Source organism: Desmodus rotundus, chromosome 2 (assembly GCF_022682495.2).
Source record: "Desmodus rotundus isolate HL8 chromosome 2, HLdesRot8A.1, whole genome shotgun sequence".
NCBI lineage: Eukaryota > Metazoa > Chordata > Mammalia > Chiroptera > Phyllostomidae > Desmodus > Desmodus rotundus.
Genome location: NC_071388.1, coordinates 204167587 through 204189660, shown reverse-complemented (window position 1 = coordinate 204189660; position 22074 = coordinate 204167587). Strand labels below are relative to the sequence as shown.

Genomic DNA, 22074 nt, shown 5'->3' with positions numbered 1-22074 from the left:
CTTAAGAAAAATTTGTTCATACTTCTCATGGCTTTTATTTTCAAATTGTATCTTCCTTACTCTCTCCCTATTCTCTTCAATGAGAGGCTTGTTCTTTCTCAAAACTCTGCATTAAAAAGTGAAGAGATGAGAGTTACATCAGTGGGACTGGCAGGGAGAGTTCGGACCTCTGAAACACCACTGCTCCACACAAACATTGATAACATTGGCAGGGTTGTCCCAATCAGCCTTTTCATAACTCTGGAAATTAAGCAAAAGCTGTAACAATCTCATGTACATTTACTCAAGAGAAATGGCTTAATCTCAATAAGAAGAGTGAGATTTGTAAGGTTTCTATTGCCTTGTTCCCATGTCCCTCTCGCCAACTCCGCAGTAGCCTTGAAAACAGCCTTCTAATGAGGTGAAAACCAACAGCTTAGCAGCCACTGGAAGGGGCAGAACAGATTTAGAAGCTCCAGCAATAGCATTCCAGAGGAACTGACATTCTTCGACCTGTCTGGCAGTTCCTTGAAAATCCCCATTCACATTAATTTGACCTGACTCACACCTTGCTCAGTGCAAAGAATCTTACAGCCCCAGGGGTATTTGTCAAAAACAATCACCAGCAATTATTTAACATCACAGATTTCTGAGGTGGTTGTAACAGTTGGACAAATAAAAAGCTAACCAAAAAAGTTAAAAGTTGACGTTTGAAATTAAGATGTCGTAGAGAGGTTTGAAAAGGCCTGCTGTATTCCTGGGGATTAGAGACAGCCGCTCACATCCACAGGGCGGTGCACATTCCCAAGGAAGGCCAGGCAAGGCCTTAAACTTTCACCTCTGTCTGACCTTGAAACTTTGACCAGGCAGTAAGTAAAGACTAAGGCAGCGTTGGAAAGTGCCTTAGTCTTTGAGCATTGAAGGTATGCCCCAACACATGCACAGGGGCCCTCAGCAAAGGCTGAGAGACTATTGGTTCTAAGCATTTAAGAAAATCTGTTGACTCATTAACTGACCACTAAACTAGTCAAGCAGAAACTTCATACAACAAAGAATACAGACTCTACAGAAGTAGTTTAGGAAAGTCACAAACAGCAGCAAAAACAAACAAGGACAGCAACAAACCTTGGGGACTTAATCTGATTTTCAGAGTTTCCACATTATTTAAAATGTAATAGATATAGCCCTGGCTGGTGTAGCTCAGTGGGGGCCTGAGAACCAAAGGGTCACGGGTTCAATTCCCAGTCAGGGCACATGCCTGGGCTGCAGGCTAGATCCCCCGGACAGGGCACGTGAGAGGCAACCACACATTGATGTTTCTCTCCCTGTCTTTCTCCCTCCCTCCCACTCTCTCTAAAAATAAATAAAATCTTTTAAAAAATGCAATAAAGATATGTCTTTATGACATTGATACACAACAAGTAATGAAGAGAGCTGTAGTAGCTAAATAGAAAAACAGATTTCAAGATAAAAAGTGTTACTAAATACAAAGAAGGACAATTTGGAATAACAGGGTCAATCCATCTAGAAGACATAACAATTATAAACATATATGCCCCAAAAACAGAACCACCAAATGAAGCAAAAACTGGCTGAACTAAAAGGAGAAATAGACAATTAAAACATAATAGGTGAAGACTTTAATACCCAACTTTCAACACAGAAAAAAGCAACTGGAAGATCAACAAAGAAACTGAAGACTTGAAAAATACCATCAACAACTCAGTGTGACAGATATCCATAGAACAGCCCCTCTGACAGCAGCAGAACACACATTCTTTTCAAGTGCACATGGTACTTTCTCCAGGCCATAAAACCAGTTTCAATAAATCTCAAAAGACTGAAATCATACAAAGTATGTTCCCTAAGCAAAATGGAATGAGATTAGAAATTAATCCAAAAGGAAACTTGGGAAGTACACAAATATATACAAATTAACACACTTATAAATAATGACTTGAAGAAGTCACAGAGAAATTATAAACAAAAATACAACCTACCAAAACCTATGGGAAGCAACTAAAGCATTGCTTGAAGGTAAACTTATAGTTGTAAATATCTATATAAAAAAGTAGAAAGATCTCAATTCAATAACATAACCTTCCAATTTAAGAAACTAGCAAAGGAAGAGCAAACTAATCTCAAGCAAGCAGAAGGAAGGAAATAAGAAAGACTGAAGCAAAAATAAATGAAAAAGAGAACAGAAAAACAGGAGTGAAAATAAACCCAAAAGTTAGTTATATAAAAAGATCAACAAAGTTGACAAACCTTTAGCTGGACTGCCCAAGGAAAAAGAGAGAGGATTCAAATTACGCTAGTGGCCCCTTGTCCACATAAAATACATTCCAAGATCCCCCAGTGGATGCCTGAAAGTATGGATAGTACCAATCCCTACATATGTTTTTTTTCCTATACATATATACCTATAATAAAGTTTATTTCATAAATTGGTCATTATAAGCAGATTAATGACAATAATAATAAAACAGAACTACAATATACTATAATAAAAATTATGAAACACTTTTTCTCTCTCTCTGCAAACTAGCACAAATTTTTTTCCTTCTTTACAATTTTTCAAATATAGAAGAACTGTTCCTACTTTAGATCTTAACAATCTTAGCATACATTTTTTTTCTTTACTTACGAAGTTGAGAACATTCATTTTCTCTTAAAGGAAGCACTTTATGGATTCTTTTGGGTATATCTGAACTGCGTATCTGGCACATCTGAATCACTATTCCCGCTATTTAGGGCTATTAAGTAAAATAAGGATTACCTGTAGACAAGCATTGTGATACTACGGCTGCTTATATGATAACAAAGATGGCTACTAAGGGACTAAGGGCAGGTAGTATATACAACATGAATAAGCCAGACATAGGGATGATTTGCATCTTAGGTGGGATGGTGTGAGATTTCATCACACAACTCACAATGGTATGCAATTTAAAACTTGAAAAAACACAAATTAGATAACCAAGATAAAGGATTACTTATGGATTTCTGGTCAAAATGGTGGCGTACGCAGGCACAGCTGGCCTGTAGTTGTAACTACAATAAAATTACAACTAAAATATAGAACAACCATCCTCAGAAATGTCAGGAATGAAGTTGAATGGATCTGACAATAAGGAGTTAAAGAAACCACATCCGGACTGGTAGGGGGGCAGAGACAGGGAATGGGTTGGTTCCACATCCACATGTGGTAAAAATTCAGGAGGGAAATCTTGGGAGTGAGGAGTCCCAGCCCCACACCAGGCCCCCCAGGCCAGGGTTCCAGTGCCAAGAAGATAAGTCCCCATAACTTCTGGCTGAAAAAACCAGCAGGGATTGAGTCAGTGGGAGAAACTTCTGGAGTCCCAAGCAGTTCCTCTTACAGAACCCACACACTTACTCAGACTCCCTCCCTCTTGAGCTCTGGCACCAGGGTAGCAGCTGGAAAGGCATCAGGGGCATACAGGGAGAATCTGACGTGCCTGGCATCGAGGCGAGAGCTGGGGGACAGCTTTATCTCAGACATAAAGGTGAGCAGAAGTCGTTGTCTTTTTCTGAAACCTCCCCCCCACAGAGCCACAGAGGCAGGTGCCGTATCTGACACTCTATCCTGGCTAACATTATTGGCCCTGCCTGGAGATCCTCTGAGACTCGGTCCCACCCAACTATGGGCCCACCCAAGCTGTTAATGGTGACTTTCCATACAAATGGCTGGTCTTGGCTCATGCTTCACAACTTCCTAAATCCTCTCAAACAAGCAACAGTGAGTACCTAGCCCCCGAACTTCTTGCTAAGTGGCCCAAGGACCAATACTACCAGAAGCCAGCCTAGATTCACAGCTTGGCTTCCCCTGGGAATCTACAAACCCAGCACAAGTAGCAGCCATCTCAGATTGCTTTATAGTTCATTCAGGGTAGCCCCAGGCAGAACATAGGTGGGGGCTGACCTTGGCCTGCACCACCCAGGAAACCCCAGAACCTGCACACCCAGTGAAGAGCTACACGTTGGTGCACCACCACCCTGCCCCTGCAAAGCTGATCCTCCATGGAGGGCAGAGGTTGGTACTAAGTGGTCACAGCCCGTCCTTGCAGCTGACTGGCCTGGATAAATCCCTCTTTTGACCTGTCAGTAGCAATCAAGACTCAACTACAAGAGGAGGGTGTACTCAGCTCACACAAAGGGCACACCTTGAGTACCCAGCTTGGGTGATAGGCTGCACCACTTGACCTATAGGACACCTACTACATTAGGCCATGCCACCAAGACACGGAGTCAAAGCAGCTCTACCGAATATACAGAAACAAAAACAGGGAGGCTGCCAACATGAGGAGACAAAGAACATGGCCCAAATGAAAGAACAGAACAAAACTCCAGAAAAATAAGCAAAATGGAGATAAGCAATCTATCAGATGCAGAGTTCAAAACAATGGTTACAAGGATAAGCTCCAGGAACTTAGGACCACAAAAGCATAAAAAAGATCCAGTCAGAAATAAAGGATTCACTAGTTGAAATAAAGAACAATTTACAAGGAAACAATAGTAGTGTGGATGAAGCTGAGAATCAAATCAATGATTTAGAACATAAGGAACCAAACACCAAGCAGTTGGAATAAGAAAAAAAAAAAAAAATCACAAAAAACCCAAACCAGGATAGTGTAAGCAGCCTCTGAGACAACTTCAAACGTTCCAACATTTGCATCATAGGGGTGCCAGAATGGAAGAGAAAGACTAAGAAATTGGAAATCTATTTGAAAAAATAATGAAAGAAAACTTCCCTAATTTCATGAAGGGAATAGACATGCAAGTCCAGGAAGCACAGAGAGTCCCGAACAATATGGATACAAAGAGGCCCACCCCAAGACACATCACAATTAAAATGCCGAAAGTTAAAGATAAAGAGAGATCTTAAAAGCAACAAGAGAGAAGCAGTTAGTTACTTACAGGGGAGTTCCCATAAGACTGTCAGTTGATTTCTCAAAAGAAACACTGCAGGCTAGAAGGGAATGGCAAGAAATATTCAGTCATGAAAAGCAGGGACCTACAGCCAAAAATGCTCTACACAGCAAAGATATAATTTAGAATGGAATGGCAGATAAAGATCTACCCGATAAGAAAAAAGTAAAAGAGTTCATCATCACCAAACCATTATTATATGAAATGTTAAAGGGACCTTTTTAAGAAAAAGAAGATCAAAACTATGAATAATAAAATGGCAATAAATACTTATCTATTAACAACTGAATCTAAAAAACAAACTAAACTAACAGGAAGAACAGATTGAGAATCATGGATATGAAGAGTGTTTTGATGGTTGCCAGATGGGAGGTGGGAGGGAGGAATGGATAAAGAGGTGAGGGGATTAAGAAGCACAATGAGGTAGTTACAGGATAGCTATGGGGATGTAAAGTACAGTATTGGAAACAGAGTAGCCAAACAACTTACAGGCATGACCCATGGACATGAACAATGGTGTGGGAATTCCCTGAGCGAGTGGGGGATGCTGGGTGGACAGGGGCAAAGAAGGTAAAATTGGGACAACTATGATAGCATTATCAATAAAATGTAATAAAAATTTTAAAAAAGAAACAGGGCAAACTTATAGAAAGATACAAACTACTGAAACTGATTTAAGAAGAAACAGAGCTCTGGCCAGATTGCTCATTTGGTTAGAGTACTGTCCCAGTACACCAAAGTTGCAGGCTCAATCTCCCATCCAAACACATCCAAGAAGCAACCAACAAATGCATAAATCAGTGGCACAACAAACCAATGTTTTTCTTTCTCTCTCCTTTCCTCTCTCTCTCTCTCTCTAAAAAAAAAAAAAAAAAAAAAAAAAAAATCAATTAAAAAAAAGAGAGAAATGCAAAAGTTCAATAGACCTATAACAAGAAATTGAATAATAATTTTAAAATTTCCCAGAAAAAAAAGCACAGGGTCAGATGACTGCATTGGTAAATTCTACTCAATATTTAAAGAAGAATTTGTTGTAACAGCAGCTTAAGAGAACATTTTATTCTTGTGAACATCTCCCCTGTCCTGGTAACCAACCCTGAGTGTGCCAAGAAATAATAGCCAATTGCTAACTGCCACATCTGCTTTTGTAACTTGCTTGCTTGCTTCGCGCGCATATAAAAGAGCTAGCCTGTGAGCATTCGGCGCGGCTCTCATCTGCAGCTCTTCAGAGCACCATGTCTCCGGGACACATCGAGAGTCCGCCCCTGCGCAGGTTAAAAGAATTGGCCATTAAAGTAACATCTCTGAAAATGTCCTGAAAGTCTCCGAACATCTGTTTCTTGCGTCAGTGGGTACAACAGAATTAACACCAGTTCTCCACAAACTCTTCTAAAACTTATTCTATAGGGTCCATGTAATCCTCAAACAAAAAGCAAAGCAATCAAAAGAAAATTATAGACAAGATCCCTTAGAAGTACATATGCAAAAATCCTCAACAGAACACTAGCAAGCCAAATCTAGTGACATAAAAAGGATTATACATCATGATAAGTGAGATTTAACCCAGGAATACAAGGTTGGTTCAACATGTAAAAGTCAATCAATGAAATACACTATATTAATAAAGAATAAAAATCATGCAGATAAATTACTTCACAAAATCCAGAAAATTCATGAGAAAAACACTCAAAACGCTAGAAATAAATTGTATTCACCTTGACTGAAGACATCTACAAAAAACGCCACAGCTCACATTATAAATAATGTTGCAAGCCTGAATGATTTCCGCTTAAGATCAAGAACAAGACAAGGAGGCCCACGGGGGCTACTCCTATTCAACACTGTACTGGAAGATCTAGCTGGAGAAAGTTGGTGAGAAAAGGAAATAAACAGGCATCCAGGTTGGAAAGGAAAAGTAACACTACCTCTATGTGTAGATGACAATCTTTTAAATATAAAAATCGTAAGGCACCCACAAAAATCTATTAGAGCTAAAAATAAATGAGTTCTGCAAGGTTGCACAATACAAGATTTATATACAAACATCAATTTTATTTCTGTATATTAGCAATGAACAATCTGAAAACTAAGAAAGCAATTTCATTTGAAATAGCATCAAAAAGAGGAAAGATACTTAGGAATAAATTTTTACAAAAGAAGCATAAGCCTTATATACTGAAAACTACAAAACAACTTTGAGAGAAATTAAAGATCTAATGTCCATGGCTTGGAAGACTTAATGACAATACTCCCCAAACTGATCTACAGATTCAATAAGACCCCTATTCAAAATCCTGGCTCCTTTCTTTTCTCTCTTTGACAGAAAGTGACAAACTGATCCTCAGATTAACATGGAAATGCAAGTGACCCAGAATAGTAAAAATGTTGGGAAAAAATGCAAAGTTGAAAGACTCACTCTTTCCAATTTCAAACTTAATACAAAGTTACAGTAATGTAGACAGAGTGGTACTGGCATAAAGATAGATAGATATGCCGAAGGAACAGAACCGAGAGTCCGGCAATAAGCACACACATTTATGGCCAATTGATTTTCAAAAGGGTACCAAGACAGTTCAATGGGTAAGGAATCAATCATCTTTTGAACAAGTTTTTTACTGTGGTGCTGAGTCACTGTATATCTACATGCAAAATAAGAAAGTTTGACCCCTACATCGCACCATATGCAAAATTTAACTAAAAATGGATCACAAACATAAATGAAAGAGCTAAAACTATAAAGCTCAGAAAATAAAACAGGTTGAAATCTTTGTGATCTGGGATTAGTGAATAATTTCTTAGATATGGGACACCAAAAGCACAGGCACCCAACCAAAGAAAACACAGATAAATTTGACTTCATCAAAGTTGGAAACCTTTGTGCTTCAAAGAACAGCATCAAGAAAGTGAAAAGACAACCCCCAAGTAGAAGAAAATATTTGCAAATCGCATATCTGATAAGGAACTGGTATCTAGAATATATAAACTATTCATAACTCAATAATATAAAGACAATCCAATTTTAAAATGGGCAAAGAATCTGAATAGGCAATTTCTTGAAAGTAGATACAAAATGGCCAATAGCATGTAAAAACATGTTTAGTGTCCTTCATTAGTCATTAAGGAAATACAAATCCCAACCACAATGAGATACTACTTCGAACCCTTAAGGATGGCTGTAATTACAAATACAGATACCAGCTGTTGGTGAGGATACGGCGCATTTGCAACCTTCATACATTGCTGGTGGCAATGAGAAACAGTACAGCCACTTTGAAAGACAGTTTGACAGTTACTCAAAAGTTATTCAAATTTAGAGTGACTGCATGACCCAGCAATTCCATTCCTAGGTATATACACAAGAGAATTGAAAGCAGGTCTACAAAAAACCTGCTCACAAATATTCACAGCAGCATTATTCAAAACAGAGTGAAAAACAACCAAATATCTGTCAATAAATGGATAAATAATGTGCCATATCCACGCAATGAAATATTATTCAGCCATAAAAAGGAATGTTCACTATACATGACCCATGCTACAACATGGGTGAACCTTGAAAGCACTATACCAAGTAAAAAAAGCCAGATACAAAAGGCTACTTATTATATGAACCCAGAAGAGAGAAAATTCGTACAGACAGAAAGTACTTTGGTTGTTAACAGGAGCTAGGGGGTAAAGGGAATGGGGAGTGACTGCTAATTGAATGGGATTTCTTTTGAGAATGATGAAAACACTCGGAAATTAGTGGCAATGGTTGCACAATTTTGAAACTATACAAGAAACTACTAAATTGTACACTTAAAAAAGGTGAATTTTATGGTATTGGAATATCTCACCATTAAAAAAACAGTAAAAAGACTTTGCCACCCTGACATTTAACTACTTTATACCCCAATAGTTTACTCCAAATCCTAGACAACCCATTCGAAAAGTCTTTTTATGTCATTACAGTGTAATTTCCAAAAATTTTATTTAGAATGTATAGAAATTAGTCGTCTTTCCTGTGAACTTGTTTCCACAATGCTATAGTTATTTCTGGGTATAAATTCAAATATCTTCTCTGCCAACAGGCATTTTTCCACCTGATCAGATGAAATCTCTATCTTTCAATATTTGTCTTCTCTAAGAGTGGTACAATTTGTCAACATAAATTTTATGGGTTGACAAACTACTCAAGTACTTACAATTAAGAATATCCAGTTGCGTACTACTTTAGAACCCGCTAATCTTTGTTCCTATCTATGAGTCTCTTGCAATTTCACAAACAGTGAATTAGGACTTACATGAAAGGAATAATATTCTCAGTAGGTTAAATGACATGAGAGCTTCCCATTTAATGCAGAACAATTTAATCTTGCTTCCCTCCAGGTAAGGAAAGAAGGGATTCCCTTGACAACAAAGGAGCTGAGGTTTATACCATGATCCTTGGATATCTTATGTGGCCTGTGGTGAGGTACAGTCAATATTTATTTGCCAGATAAAGGTGACAGATAGTCTCCAATGGGATACCATTTTCTTTCAAATCCAAAAATGAGATGGATTCTCATAAACTCAGAAAGAACACCTCAAACACAGAGTCAGTCACACACTGTTACGGTTAGCACATTTTGAAATATCTAGTTTAGCAATTTCAAAGTGTATTCGAAGGAGCACTACACTTCTGTGAGATGATCCATGAGAAAAAGTTCTAAGAAATCTATTAACCCACTGTTTTCTAAAAATACATGGCTATGGGCCTCTTTTTCTCCATAACACCTATTGAAATCCCAAAGAACTTGTGACCTACCAATACCTTTTGGAAAATCCTAACCTGGTCAACAAATCCACAAGAGATGAAATTGCTTTCTCTTTCTCTGTCTTCCCAAGTTCAACTGATTTGCCCAAGGTTACCCGCTAGGCCCTGGGAGGGCGAGGACTAACTTCTAGTGCCCCTTCTATGCTGCCACACACCCTTACCAGAGGAACCTTTTCTAAATGGCAATTTAATCACATTGGACTTCCTGATAAACTGCAAGATTATTAGTCATTTAATGTTCGTTATGTTTGAAAGCTTTCCCACGAAAGGGTTGACCTGAAGGAGGTTAGTATTATATGTCTCTCCTTTCAAGTTGCTATTTCAAGGTTGGTTTTACCTGGAGTGAGAGGAAATTTCTGTCTATTTGGAACAGTTCCATCCTGAAGACATTTCAATATTTCTTACCACAACACCCTTTCTGTGCTCAGTATTTTTAGTTCATTGTTTTCTATTTTGGCAGCCGAGAAGCTGCAGTTTGTAATTTTACCTCCAGCTTCATATTTCTTCTTAAAAGTGAATACAATGTCCTGTTTATAATAATAAAATCACTAGTTGGCAGAACGACATTAAATGGAAAAAAAAAGAAAGCAATTGGAAAATTTAGAGCAAGCAATTTTAAGTGCCAAGTTTCTCATTTGTAATGGTCCGGTGGAGGTCACTGGGCTTCCTTTTCATTGAGGGGATAGTAAAGAAATAGATATCCACAAGTTCTCCTGAACAAATCTATGGAAACCACCTCCACATCAATGAAATTCACAGTTTTACCAAAAACTGACGCGACCCAAACTTCCCCAATCTTACTAACTAGAGGAAAAACATAAAAATCAGTTTAGCGTGGTATTTTCCCCCTCCAATATTTAGGTGTTCATTTTCCACTCTAACTGAACTTTTAAGCTTTGGTTTTCTATTCAGTTTAGCAACAAAGGAAACAAAACAGTATCAATGAAATTGGTAATTATCGGAGTCAGCCTCAGAAATAAACTTGGGGTTTCTTGGGCTTCTGGTGCAACCCCTTTAAGCAGTTTCCTTGGATGCATTCTCTCCTGATCCCCAAAGGCTTGCAGTATTGGTGTTGCTTTTTTTTTTTTAACCTCAAATGCCCTGCCAAAGAGAGCTGCAGGTCTAGGCCATGCAAGCAGGGATTCTCCAGAGATGGAGCTTCAGGTCCAGAAAAATGGTGCTCCCAATCAGAAGGGCCAGATCACCCCTAGGAGTTCACACCAGCCTTCCTTCTTGAAAATTGCTAACCAACCATTTTTCTTTTCAAAATAAACACTATTTCTCTCAACTTCAGTTTGCAAAATATTACCCCAATTCCATTGGACTAAAAAACTGGAATTTTACTGACATAATTGGATTATGAGGTTTAAAGATTGATGGAACTTTTCTGTTCCAAATATAATTGTTCAAATACCAAACTTAAACGGGTATGTTGAAGCCCTTGCATAGCTGGAGCCAGAGAAACACTGCAAGCCCACGGCAGGGCGGCTTAGCAGAGGGGGTCAAGAAGCTATCAAAACCCCAAGAGCAGTGAGCCCTGTTACGGAAGGATTTAGGCGTGTAGGGAACATGTCTCCTTTTCTGCGGCCACAGCTTATCCTGAAAATGAAGCCTACTTTAGTCACTCTTGTTTGCTCTATACCTGCTCATTTCTCAGATGTCAGCTCAAGTAACAATGACCTTGAGAGTCTGTTCAGGTATTACAGCACTCGACATACTCTGCTATAGTTTGTCTGAGCATGAGTCTCCCACTGAGAAACAGTAGAGTACTGAAGAATAAAGGCTGGGCCTTACATGTCTTTGCATTTCCAGTGACTAACTTATTATTACTTGTCATATGACATATACACATATACGAGTATAATAATTTATGTAAACAAGTATATAAAGGAGAGAAGAAGGGAGGAAAAGGGAAAAGAATTAGGTTTTATTTAGGAGCTCGCAGAACATGTGTTAATTTATTCATAGCACATGGTTACAGTGTGCGCAGGGACTAGTCCCTAGTTCTTTGGACATTCCTGGGATAGTCAATATGCATAAAACCCCCTGTGAAGGTACTGAACCAAACCTGAGAAGAAAGCATTGTATATCACAAGCCTTTGTGCCAAGCTCCTCTCTCCATTTCGAGTCCACGCTAGACTGCTGTTTAACATCAGGTTCACGCTCTTGTGCCTCGACTACGAGCACCGTGAGAATGGAGACCACAGCTACACTTGTTCACTGCTGTCCCCCACTGCCCACAGATGGTGTTCAGGAAATGTCCATTAGTTGAACAACTTAATAAACCTATCACAAGACCAGTCAAAGAGAAGGGAAAGGTAATCAAATCCAAATACTTCAGCATACTATGGACTTCTCTTTATGTTTTTTACTGTAAAAAATAAAAACTTGACCATGACTATACAACCACATGAATTAAGCCTGGCACCTCCCCAGGTGTGTGGGCCAGGAGGTGAGTGGGCTGTGCAGGCGGGAGTCAGCACTCCAGCCCACCAAGACGCTGACGCTGGCACTCCCGTTCACTCCTACGCTTTCAGCCATCTTGAGTATTTCCAGAAATTATCTAGTTTTAGCTAAACTAATCCTTATAGCATAGACAAGTGGCTAAAAAAGACTATTGCAAAGATCCACAGATTACAGATAAACTAAACTAGTAATAATACTACCACTACCAAAACCAGGACATACCTTCCTCTCCTGATATGAATTCATAATCAGTCACATTATGATTTCAAAACGACGACTGTCACTCTGACCAGGTGGCTCAGTTGATTGGAGTGTTGTTTTGTATACCAAAAGGTTATGGGCTTAAATCCTGGACTGGACACATGCCTAGGTGGTGGGTTTGTGGGGCACATATGGGAAGCAACTGATCGATGTCTGTCTCTCTCTCCCTCTCTCTCTCTCTCCCCCCCTCCCCCACCCACCCCTTCCTCTCTCAAATCAATAAAAACATATCCTCAGGTGGGGATTAAAAACAACTGACTATCAATCATATGCTACTGAGCAGATATTTAGACAAAATTAAACACACTTAATCTGTCCTTTCAAAGTAAAGGTAATGTTTTAATAATGAAAAAAAAAGACATTAAAAAATAGAACAAGAAACTCAAGTGTTGAAGATAAAATTTTAAAAATGAATGTTTTGAAATGTTTCCATTGTTATACAGTTTGGGAGCCTAAAATGATCTAAGTGTAAAAGTTTTAAAACTACTTGTATCCATATACTTACACACCCTAACAGAATTTTCTAACTAGTATTTAAAGATGCCAAGTGAAGAATAACCAAGGATTATGAACCCATTTTTTAAAAAATCTAACAATATAGCACCTTTCAGTTACTCTATAAGAACTGACATGAAAGATGGAAATTAGCTAGACTGCAAAATGAATCTGAATATAATCAACAAATAGGATAAAAAATGAGTACTGTGATTTAGTAAGTTCAGGTATCTTTTTCAGTTATGATAACCATTAAAAGTAAAACTAAGTATCGAATTTACAGAATTTATAATCAGAGTTTTTCATTTCCATATCATAAGTTGTTAAAGCAAAATTTTAAAAAATAAACAATATTCAATCATATACTTCAATTGAAAATAAAATTAATATGAAGTTTCCCACATCTTTTTTAAGTAAAATGAAAATATTAAAAAATTTATTTCATTCTAATTTTTCTACTTTTATATAAATTTATAATGCACATAATAAATTAGTAAAGTAGTCAGTATGCTTGTAATTTTAAAATAAAGAGACATACATTACTGGGAATGCACGTTCAGCAACATTTAGAGATTACTACTTTCGGGCATCAGGAAGAAGTTGAAAGATTTTAAACCAAAGGATTAAAAGAAAATCAGATTTGAATTTTAGGAACATAATCCTAGAGATAATAAGCAGGGAAAAAGTGCTTAGAGGTTAAAATGATTTTAAAAAATCCCTTTTACTAACTATGCTAACAGCAGAGAGCATCCCATCTGCCCCCTATATCTTCGGAGCCCTTTGCGGGACACATCATGTATTTTAATGATAGACTTTCTGCAGAGCAAGGCCTCCTATTCTGGGCCTGCCCAGAAGGCAGTGGAGACCAAAGAAAAAGGCAGACTGCTGCCATGAGAGGGGACTGAGAACAACACTGGGCTCTATAACTGTCGAAGGTCCTTGTTATTTATCTTAAGGCCTGGAGTAAGACCAGAAATGATTGAGCATCTCTCTTCTCTCTTTCTCTGTTTTTGTTTTTTGTTTTTTTTTAAAGATTTTACTTATTTCTTTTTAGAGAGAGAGGAAATGAGGGAGAAAGAGAGAGAAACATCAACGTGATAGACATAGATCAGATGCCTCTCGCACATGCCCCAACCAGGGATGGGGACGGAACCCACAGCCCAGGCATGTGCACTGGTGGGGAAGAACTGGTGACCCTTAGCTCTGTGGGACGACACCCAACCAACTGAGCCACACCAGTCAGGGAAGAGCACCTCTCTGTTCTAATAATCGCATTTAAAATTTTTATAAGTTACAAGTTATTTTTAAATAATTTGAATAATAGAGCAATTTATAAAATGAAAAGTAAAATACTGTCTACTACTCTGCTGAGTCCATTCACTGTCAATAACCATAGAGAAAGGTCTGCATTTCCTTTCCTTCCAGGAAGAAGTATAAATATACTTATATACTTATATGTGTACACATATGTGTATATACAATTATATAGATTTGTTATTTCACTATATAAAAGATAGGCTCGTATTCATATTGTTCTAAAACCTCCTTCTTTTCCTTTGCCATGTATAATGGCCATCATTTTCGGACACACACATGGATCGAACTCCTTTTTTGCAGCTGTAGGGAATGCTATTTTACTGATACAACACAGGTTATTTAGCCATGCTTTATTGATAGACAGCAGCAGCTGTGTCTTTATAGTAAGGCAGTAATGAACATATATCCTTGTATACTTCTTTGAGCAGGATGGATTCCTGAAAGTGGAGCTTTGGGGTGAAAGGGTAGGTACATTTAAAATGTTGACAGCAACTGCAGAATGGCCATACCAACACATTTCAAACAATAAAAGTTCAGCCATTCATTCTGACCTTTTCTCATTAAATTTTTTATAGATTCCTAGATTTAGGAAAAGACCTCAGAAAATAATCCCCTCAATTTGTATCTGAGAAAACACAGGTTTAGGAGAGTAAGGTTATAGGCCCAAGCTCTCAAAGCCACTGAAATGAGATAACAGACCAGCAGGAGTTCCAAGAACAGCCATCACTGCTGAGAACCAGGACAGCAGTTTCAGTTAATGGACCTCAAATGTAATGTGTTCCACCAGACCTACTAACAAGTAGGAAAGGGACCTAAGTGTCATCTCCTTTTCCTTGATTACCCTCGGCAAGAAAAGACAAAAAAAAAAAAAGGCAGTAAATTCCTAAAAGATACAATAGCAAGAGGGAACACGGAAGGAAGGTTCTCAAACTCGGTGGAAGAAGAGCCGAAGGTATCGTAAGTTCAGCTGCATGGAGTGAGCAAGTGTGGTGGAAAAGACTCTGACACGGGATGACCTTAGCAAAAAACCTTCCACAGCCTCAGTGGGTTGTATGAAAAGTTTCTTGGTTCTAAATATCTCCATGTGGCATCCAAAATGAATGCCAGTACTGAAACCAAATTCTAAAGAGAAATATCAGAAAAGAACTAACATCCCACAATGAAGAAACATCTTCAAAGAAGATGTTGTTATAAAAATACCACAAAAGTACTTTCCAACAAATTCCAGACCTAAAAGTAAAGCTTTAAAATGAAGCTCCAAGCACAGAGTCTTGAATCCTTTGCTCTGTGCCTGAAGAGGCCCACTTAAAGGAAGGCACGTCTAACCAGATAACACTGTTTTTATTTGAGCAGACCTACAGGGCAGATAATGCGAAAGGAAGGTGGGAACTGTGCCTTTTGAAATCAGGATGGCCTACAGCAGGGTCAGCACACTTTCTCTATACAGGGCCCAAGAGCAAATACGTTAGGCTTTGCAGGACAGAGGTCTCTGTTGCAACAACTCAGCCCTGCTGTTGTAGTGTAAAAACATGCCCACAGATAATAATACATAACTGAATAAGCATGGCTGTGTTCCAAAGCAACTTTATGGATGCTGAAGTTTAAATTTCACATAGTTTTCCTTGAAGATTACTCTTGTTTTAATTTTTTCCAACCACTTAAGAATATAAAATAATTCTTAGATCACGGGCTGTACATAAATAGGCAGTGGGCTGGATTTAGCTGGTGGGCCGTAATTTCACAACCTTTGGTACAAAGCACTTAATTCTCAACTGAACTGAACATTCATGTTGATGGAAAAATGGAGACATCTGAGCCCAGCTCCTAGGAAAGTTAAGTTAGAAGGCAGAAAGGTATAAACATGTTTTTAAAGAGCCTCACATATTTACCTTAAATCTCTTCTTCTGCTGAATTCCTCTGGTGGTATTTTCCAGGGCAAGCCTTGAGGGAGACATTCTAGAACTTCTGAAGAGAAATCAGAGAAATCCACACCATACTCTGTCAGTATTCCTTCTGTTTCAGGCTCAATTTCACCAGCCTGCCCAAGACTCTTCGCCAGCTGCCTATGGACAGGACAGAGAGAGACAAGTGTGTCAATGAGTAAACGGAAGATAGGTGCCCATTTCCTCTCTAAAACTGAAGGTGGGAAAGTCTTCAAAACCTCCTGCCCTTGCCCCCGCAGGAGCACCATCACCAGTGAACGGGGGCCCAGCAGAAGAGACAATGATACTCTTGTCCTGTTAAATCCACGCTATAGTGGAATTTTACCTTTCTTCAGGAATTCTGACCTGAAATTCAGGAAGTGGGGTCAGCTTTCCTTAGGGTGCCCGCAATAGTTTTTCATGGGGAAGTCAAATTGATATTATTAAAAGCTTTTGCCAATTTTTTCTCTTGCAAACACCCTTAAAGACAATTCTGATCAACCTAATTTGCTGTTAAATCATTACTTTCATAGTGCCTATACCATAGGTCATGCTCACTAGATGAGATTCGATGTTTACATTTCATAATTCTACAGATTTTTACCTTAATATTTTAAAATATTTTATCTGAACACAAAAGTAATATATGTTCACTGTGGAAAAGTCAGAAAATACCGAAATGTGCTGAGATGAAAATGATCTGTAATCCAGTCTCCTGGCAAAATTCTATTCACAATTTAGGGTACTGGTCCATTAAACGTAAGACTGCATTTAGTGGGTGGGACACTTCTAACACTGCCAGTATGGTTCCACCTTCCAGGGGGCAGATCCCACTCTTTATGAGTCATCTATACGTATGTCAAAACTGACAGCTCCCCTCTCAGCAATACTGGCCTACCACATACAGACTGCACGTCTACAGTTATATGTTGAATACAGACAGCCATAAGACATGTGCTATATGAAGTGGATGTCTTTGTAGAGGGCTTTAAGGAGACCAAAGATGGCCACCTCCTCTGTGCTGCAGGTCTACCAGGGTGATCCAGGAACCCACCCTCAACTCTCCCAGCAAGGAGTTTAGATCTGCCATCAGGACCTTCTCTGGGGTCACTCAATTTCTTTGAAGAAGATTCTGCTTCTTCTGTAAGGGAAGATGTCTGATCGCCAAAGTTCTTAGGTGCACAGCGGTGGAGGGGTGAGGGGTGTGGTCGCCTTGGATGTAGACCTTTAACAAATCCCCATGTGTAGCCTTGCTCCCGGAACACGGCCACAGTGGCAGCAGGGCTGGCCCCATTTCTCACACATAAGCCAAGACAGCCAAGCCCACAGCCGACACACACATTCACCTGCCCGGCAGCACGGGCTCCGCAGCCTGTGGTCCCCTCACCTACAATGTGGGCTCAGATCAGTGTCTTCTCCTCAAACCTAGACAGTGATCTCCCAGGAAGCACATCAAAAAGCCAGAGGCAGCAAAAATATGAGGTACAAAAATCACAGAAAGCTGTCTGGAAGATCCACAAATATTTGGAAATCAAAATCAAAAACAAACAAACAAACAAAAAAACCCCATGGGTTAAAGAAATAAAAAGAGAATTGGAACTGAATAAAATATAACATCAACAGTTGTGAGAAACAGCTAAAGCAGTGTTTTCAGGAAAATTTACAGCATTAAATGTTCATATTAGAGAAAGAAGAAATGTGTCAAATCAATGATCTAAGCTTCTACCTTAAAAAAAAAGAAAAAGAAAAGTAAAACTATCGGGTTGGCCAAAAATGCCGTTACATTTTTACCATACAATGTTGCTAGCAGCATGTAGCTGTCTGTAACTTCATTTGAAACAATTTTGTTAGACTGCACTGTAACAGCTGTCATATCAGCATGAACTTTTTAAAAACTTATCAAAATTGTTACATTTTTGTGAATTTTAATATTGACTATGGAAGAAGATATACAACATTTTCGGTATAATATGCTTTATTATTTCAAGAAAGGTAAAAACACAACTGAAATGCAAAAATAGATTTGTGCAGTGTATGGAGAAGGTGCTGTGACTGATTGAACGTGGCAAAAGTGGTATGTGAAGTTTCTCAGTACTGTTGACATTTTGGCCAAATAGTTCTGTGCTGTGGGGCTGTCTCATGCACTGGAAGGTGTTTAGCAGCACCCCTGGCCTCTGCCCACTAGAAGCCAATAGCAGGAGACAGCTGACATATTCAGAATATCCAAATCAATAAAGTTATTGGTGAAAATGAAAAATGTCTTTTATTTCACAGAAAAAATGTTAACAAACTTTTTGGCCAACCCAATAGATCCAAGGTAAGCAGGAAGAAGGAAATAAGAAAGAGACAAGAATCAATGGATAGAAAATGAACAAACAATGACAAAAAAAAATAAAATAAAATAAAAAACTTATTCTTTGAAAAGAGACTAAAATAGATAAATTTCTGGTGAGGTTGATCAAGAAAAATAAGGTCTCTGGCCGAGTGGCTCAGCTGGTTGGAGCATCGTCTCATAAACCAAAGATCATGGGGTTCAATTCCTGGTCAAGGCACATACCTAAGTTGCCAGTGTGGTTCCCAGTTGGGGCACATGCAAGAGGCAACCCATCCTAAGTTTCTCTCTCACACTGATGTTTCTTTCCCTGTCTCTCTCCCTCCCCACTCCTATCTCTCTAAAATCAATAAGCATGTCCTCGGGTGAGGATAAAAAAAAGAGAGAAAAATAAGGAAAGGCACAAATTACTAATATCAGGAATGAGAGGGGGAACATCATTATAGATCCTACAAGCATTAAAAGGACAAATTATGAATAACTTTAAACCAATAAATTCAGCATCTTGGATGAAACGGATAAACTCCTTGAAAGATACCATTACCTAAACATTCCTAAGTCTATTGAAGAAACTGAATTCAGTTTAAAACCTTCTCACAAAGAAAACTCTGGGGCCCAGATGGCTTCACTGATGAATGCTACCAAGTATTTAAGAAAAAAATTAATACCAATTCTACACGAGCTTCCAAATATAGAATAGGACAAAATACTTTCTAACTAGTTTCTTAAAGCCAGCATTACCTTGATACAAAAATCAGACAAAGAATTAATGAGATCAATACCCTTCATTAATAAGGTTTTAAATTTTAAAGCCCACAGACTTAAAATCCTTATAAAATATTAGCAAAAAGATTTTAGCAATATATAAAAAGGATAATACATCATGACCAAGTAGTTCGAGCCTTGTCCAACATTAAAAGTCAATCAATATAATTCATCATATTAGCAAACAATGAGAAAAACACTATTTTCAATAGATGCAGAAAAGGCATTTAACAAATTTAAAATCCATTCAGATCAAAACCATCAGCACATGAGTAATAAAAAACATCCTCAACTTGATTAAAAGCCCCTATAAAAATCCTAAAGCTAATGTCAAACTCAACGGGAAAAGATGCATTAGTGTTCCACTGGATTAGGAAAAAGACAAGGCTGTTCACTCTCACCACCACTACTAAACATGGTATTGGCGGTCCTAGTGAATGCCAGCGAGCAAGAAAAAGAAAGAAAAGGCATGCAGACCGGAAAGGATGACTTCCACACTGCATGCAAACGGGCCAAAGGTCGACCAGTCCCACTACGGAAGTAGCCAGCCTCCCTCATAATGCCTGGACTCCCTGTATAGAAGACCTCTCTCATTCTGTGAAAACCTGTAGCCAGCACTCTGTGTATGATTTGGACTCTGACTCAACTCAACACTTTGAATGTGAAGAGAAAACACAAAGACAAAAAGAGGTGCTTAGGATTCATTCGAGGCTAGTGACAGCAGTGGCGTAGCAGTGTCTGGTGGCAATGCTGTCCTTCAAGGGCAGTGATCAGAACTGTTGGCATCATGGCCAAACTAATCTTGATAAAAAGACACTGGCTGGACTTCTTGCTCTTGCCTCTACAAATCTGCCTTGGTTCCCACCCAAGATTTTCTCAGGGCGTTCAAGACTCTTAGCTGTTTCTGTGAGCCCTTCAATATCCTTCTAATAAATTCCTTTCCAGCCAGAGTTGGTTTCTTTCGTTTGTACCAGGAATCCAGACAGTTAAAGAATCTGGTCTCATTAATTTTCAAAATTACTATGTTATTTATTACCTGTGTTCCCTAAATAAAGTTCCCACTGAGAATTTGGGGAATCTGTTGTCACTGTCTCTGAAGTTTAAGGGACATTTTGGAAATTCATTAGCATTCTGAAAATTACTGAGTCATAAAACCTGAGTTACCTCCAACCCATCTGAAACTATTTATTATTTTCACAGGTTCCTGAGGTTCTGTTTTCTACATCCATCTCCTAGAATTAATGTCTTTAACTGTCTAGGTTCTTAGTTGCAAGCACAAGAAGCTAATTCTGATTGGAAAAGGAATTTATTGGAAAGATCACAAAGAGTTCACAGAAATAGTAAATCTTGGAGAACCTGAAAAGGGGGTGGAAACAAAGGATTACATGCTCACTCTCTCTAAATTCTTGATTCCAGGCTAACAGGGAAACTCAGGGACTTCCTATGTATATCAAAAAGATACTTTGAATCTCTTAGAGGATAAGACAAAAAAAAATTCAAAGGGTGATAAATCATTACATCATAGAAGTCAGGGTCTTACTAAGCTTTTTATTTTAGGCAAAAAGTGTTGGGAAGTACTAATTAGAAAGAGCTACACTCAGAGAACAAGACTTATATACACACACGGTATTACACAGGAGGATGGCTATTGCCAGCCGACCTTCCACTGTCACAAGTCATAAGGGAGCTGTGATAATATGATACCTATTCTAAGGGTGGTCTCTGAAAAACATCTCTGAAAAGACTCTCTGAAAAGGTCTCTGAAGACTACAGCTGAAACTTCTCCCTGCAACAGAACGTCAAACAATATAGCCACGGTCTACTTTGGCTGAGCAAAGACAGCCTGATGGGCACTTGCTACACGTTTAGCCAGATGGATAAGGACCTGAAAGAAGTGATATTGGAGGACTGGTGATGAGGACACCTGGGGAAGAGACCTGTGGACATATGCGCCAACTGAAATGAGCCCTGAGCCCAGAGCATCACTATTTGTATTCCACGAGAATGCTCAGCAAAAGACTTCTACTGTGGGGCGGAATGACCTCGGTAACAGGTTTTGTGAGGCAGACTTAAAACACAATGGCCATCCTACTTTTACCGGGTAAGGCTGAAATGGTCAAAAATGGTTATCATATGCCTGGAGTAGAAAAGGGCCTAAACATGTAAGCAGAAGACATCTCATAATGCCCAACTTTTAAAATATACTACTAACATCCAAAAAGAACTCATTATTTAAGGATGAAAGAAGGAGGAGCCAAGCCATCCCAGCTGTTCCATTAAAAAGAAATATTACATGTAAAAAGGAAGAACAGGAGAAGCAAAAGAAATAGTAAAAGGACCACATACTCAAGTACATGGTCATAAAAATCACTACCTTGAAAGAAAATATTCACAAGAACTCAGAAACTAATGAAAATATCGCTGCTATAAGGTAAGAGCTCAAAGCAATAAATAGATTTCACAAAAGGAAATAAAAACTAGTATTTTAGACCTAGGAAATAAGTAGAAAGGAAAAATATAACCATCACAGATATGCAGGTGATACTGGAGGTAACTAATGAAGAAATGACACTATTTGGGGAAAAAAAAATCACAGAGAAAAAGCTTGAGAGAAGCGAGGAAAATGAAATTGAAATGTACAGAGATTTAAAGAAAAAGACTACAGAGAAAACAGATACGAAAGGCAGATGAAGCAGCTCCAACATTGGCATAACTGATGTTCCTGAAGGATGAAAATAGATACCCATATTTTGCCATGTATAATGTGCACTGTTTTGCCCAACTTTTTGAGG

The 22074-nt window shown here is 38.6% G+C and overlaps 1 protein-coding gene across 7 annotated transcripts in view; it reads right to left on the bottom strand.

The window, feature by feature from the left end:
* Positions 1–22074, bottom strand: part of DIS3L2 (DIS3 like 3'-5' exoribonuclease 2) — a 280596-nt gene that overhangs the window by 141011 nt on the left and 117511 nt on the right. For all 7 annotated transcript variants that reach the window (XM_053919206.2, XM_053919207.2, XM_024564295.4 and 4 more), the window contains one exon: positions 16153–16326. In XM_053919206.2, coding sequence (XP_053775181.1) covers positions 16153–16326 — 174 coding nt within the window. The remainder of the gene's footprint in view (positions 1–16152; positions 16327–22074) is intronic.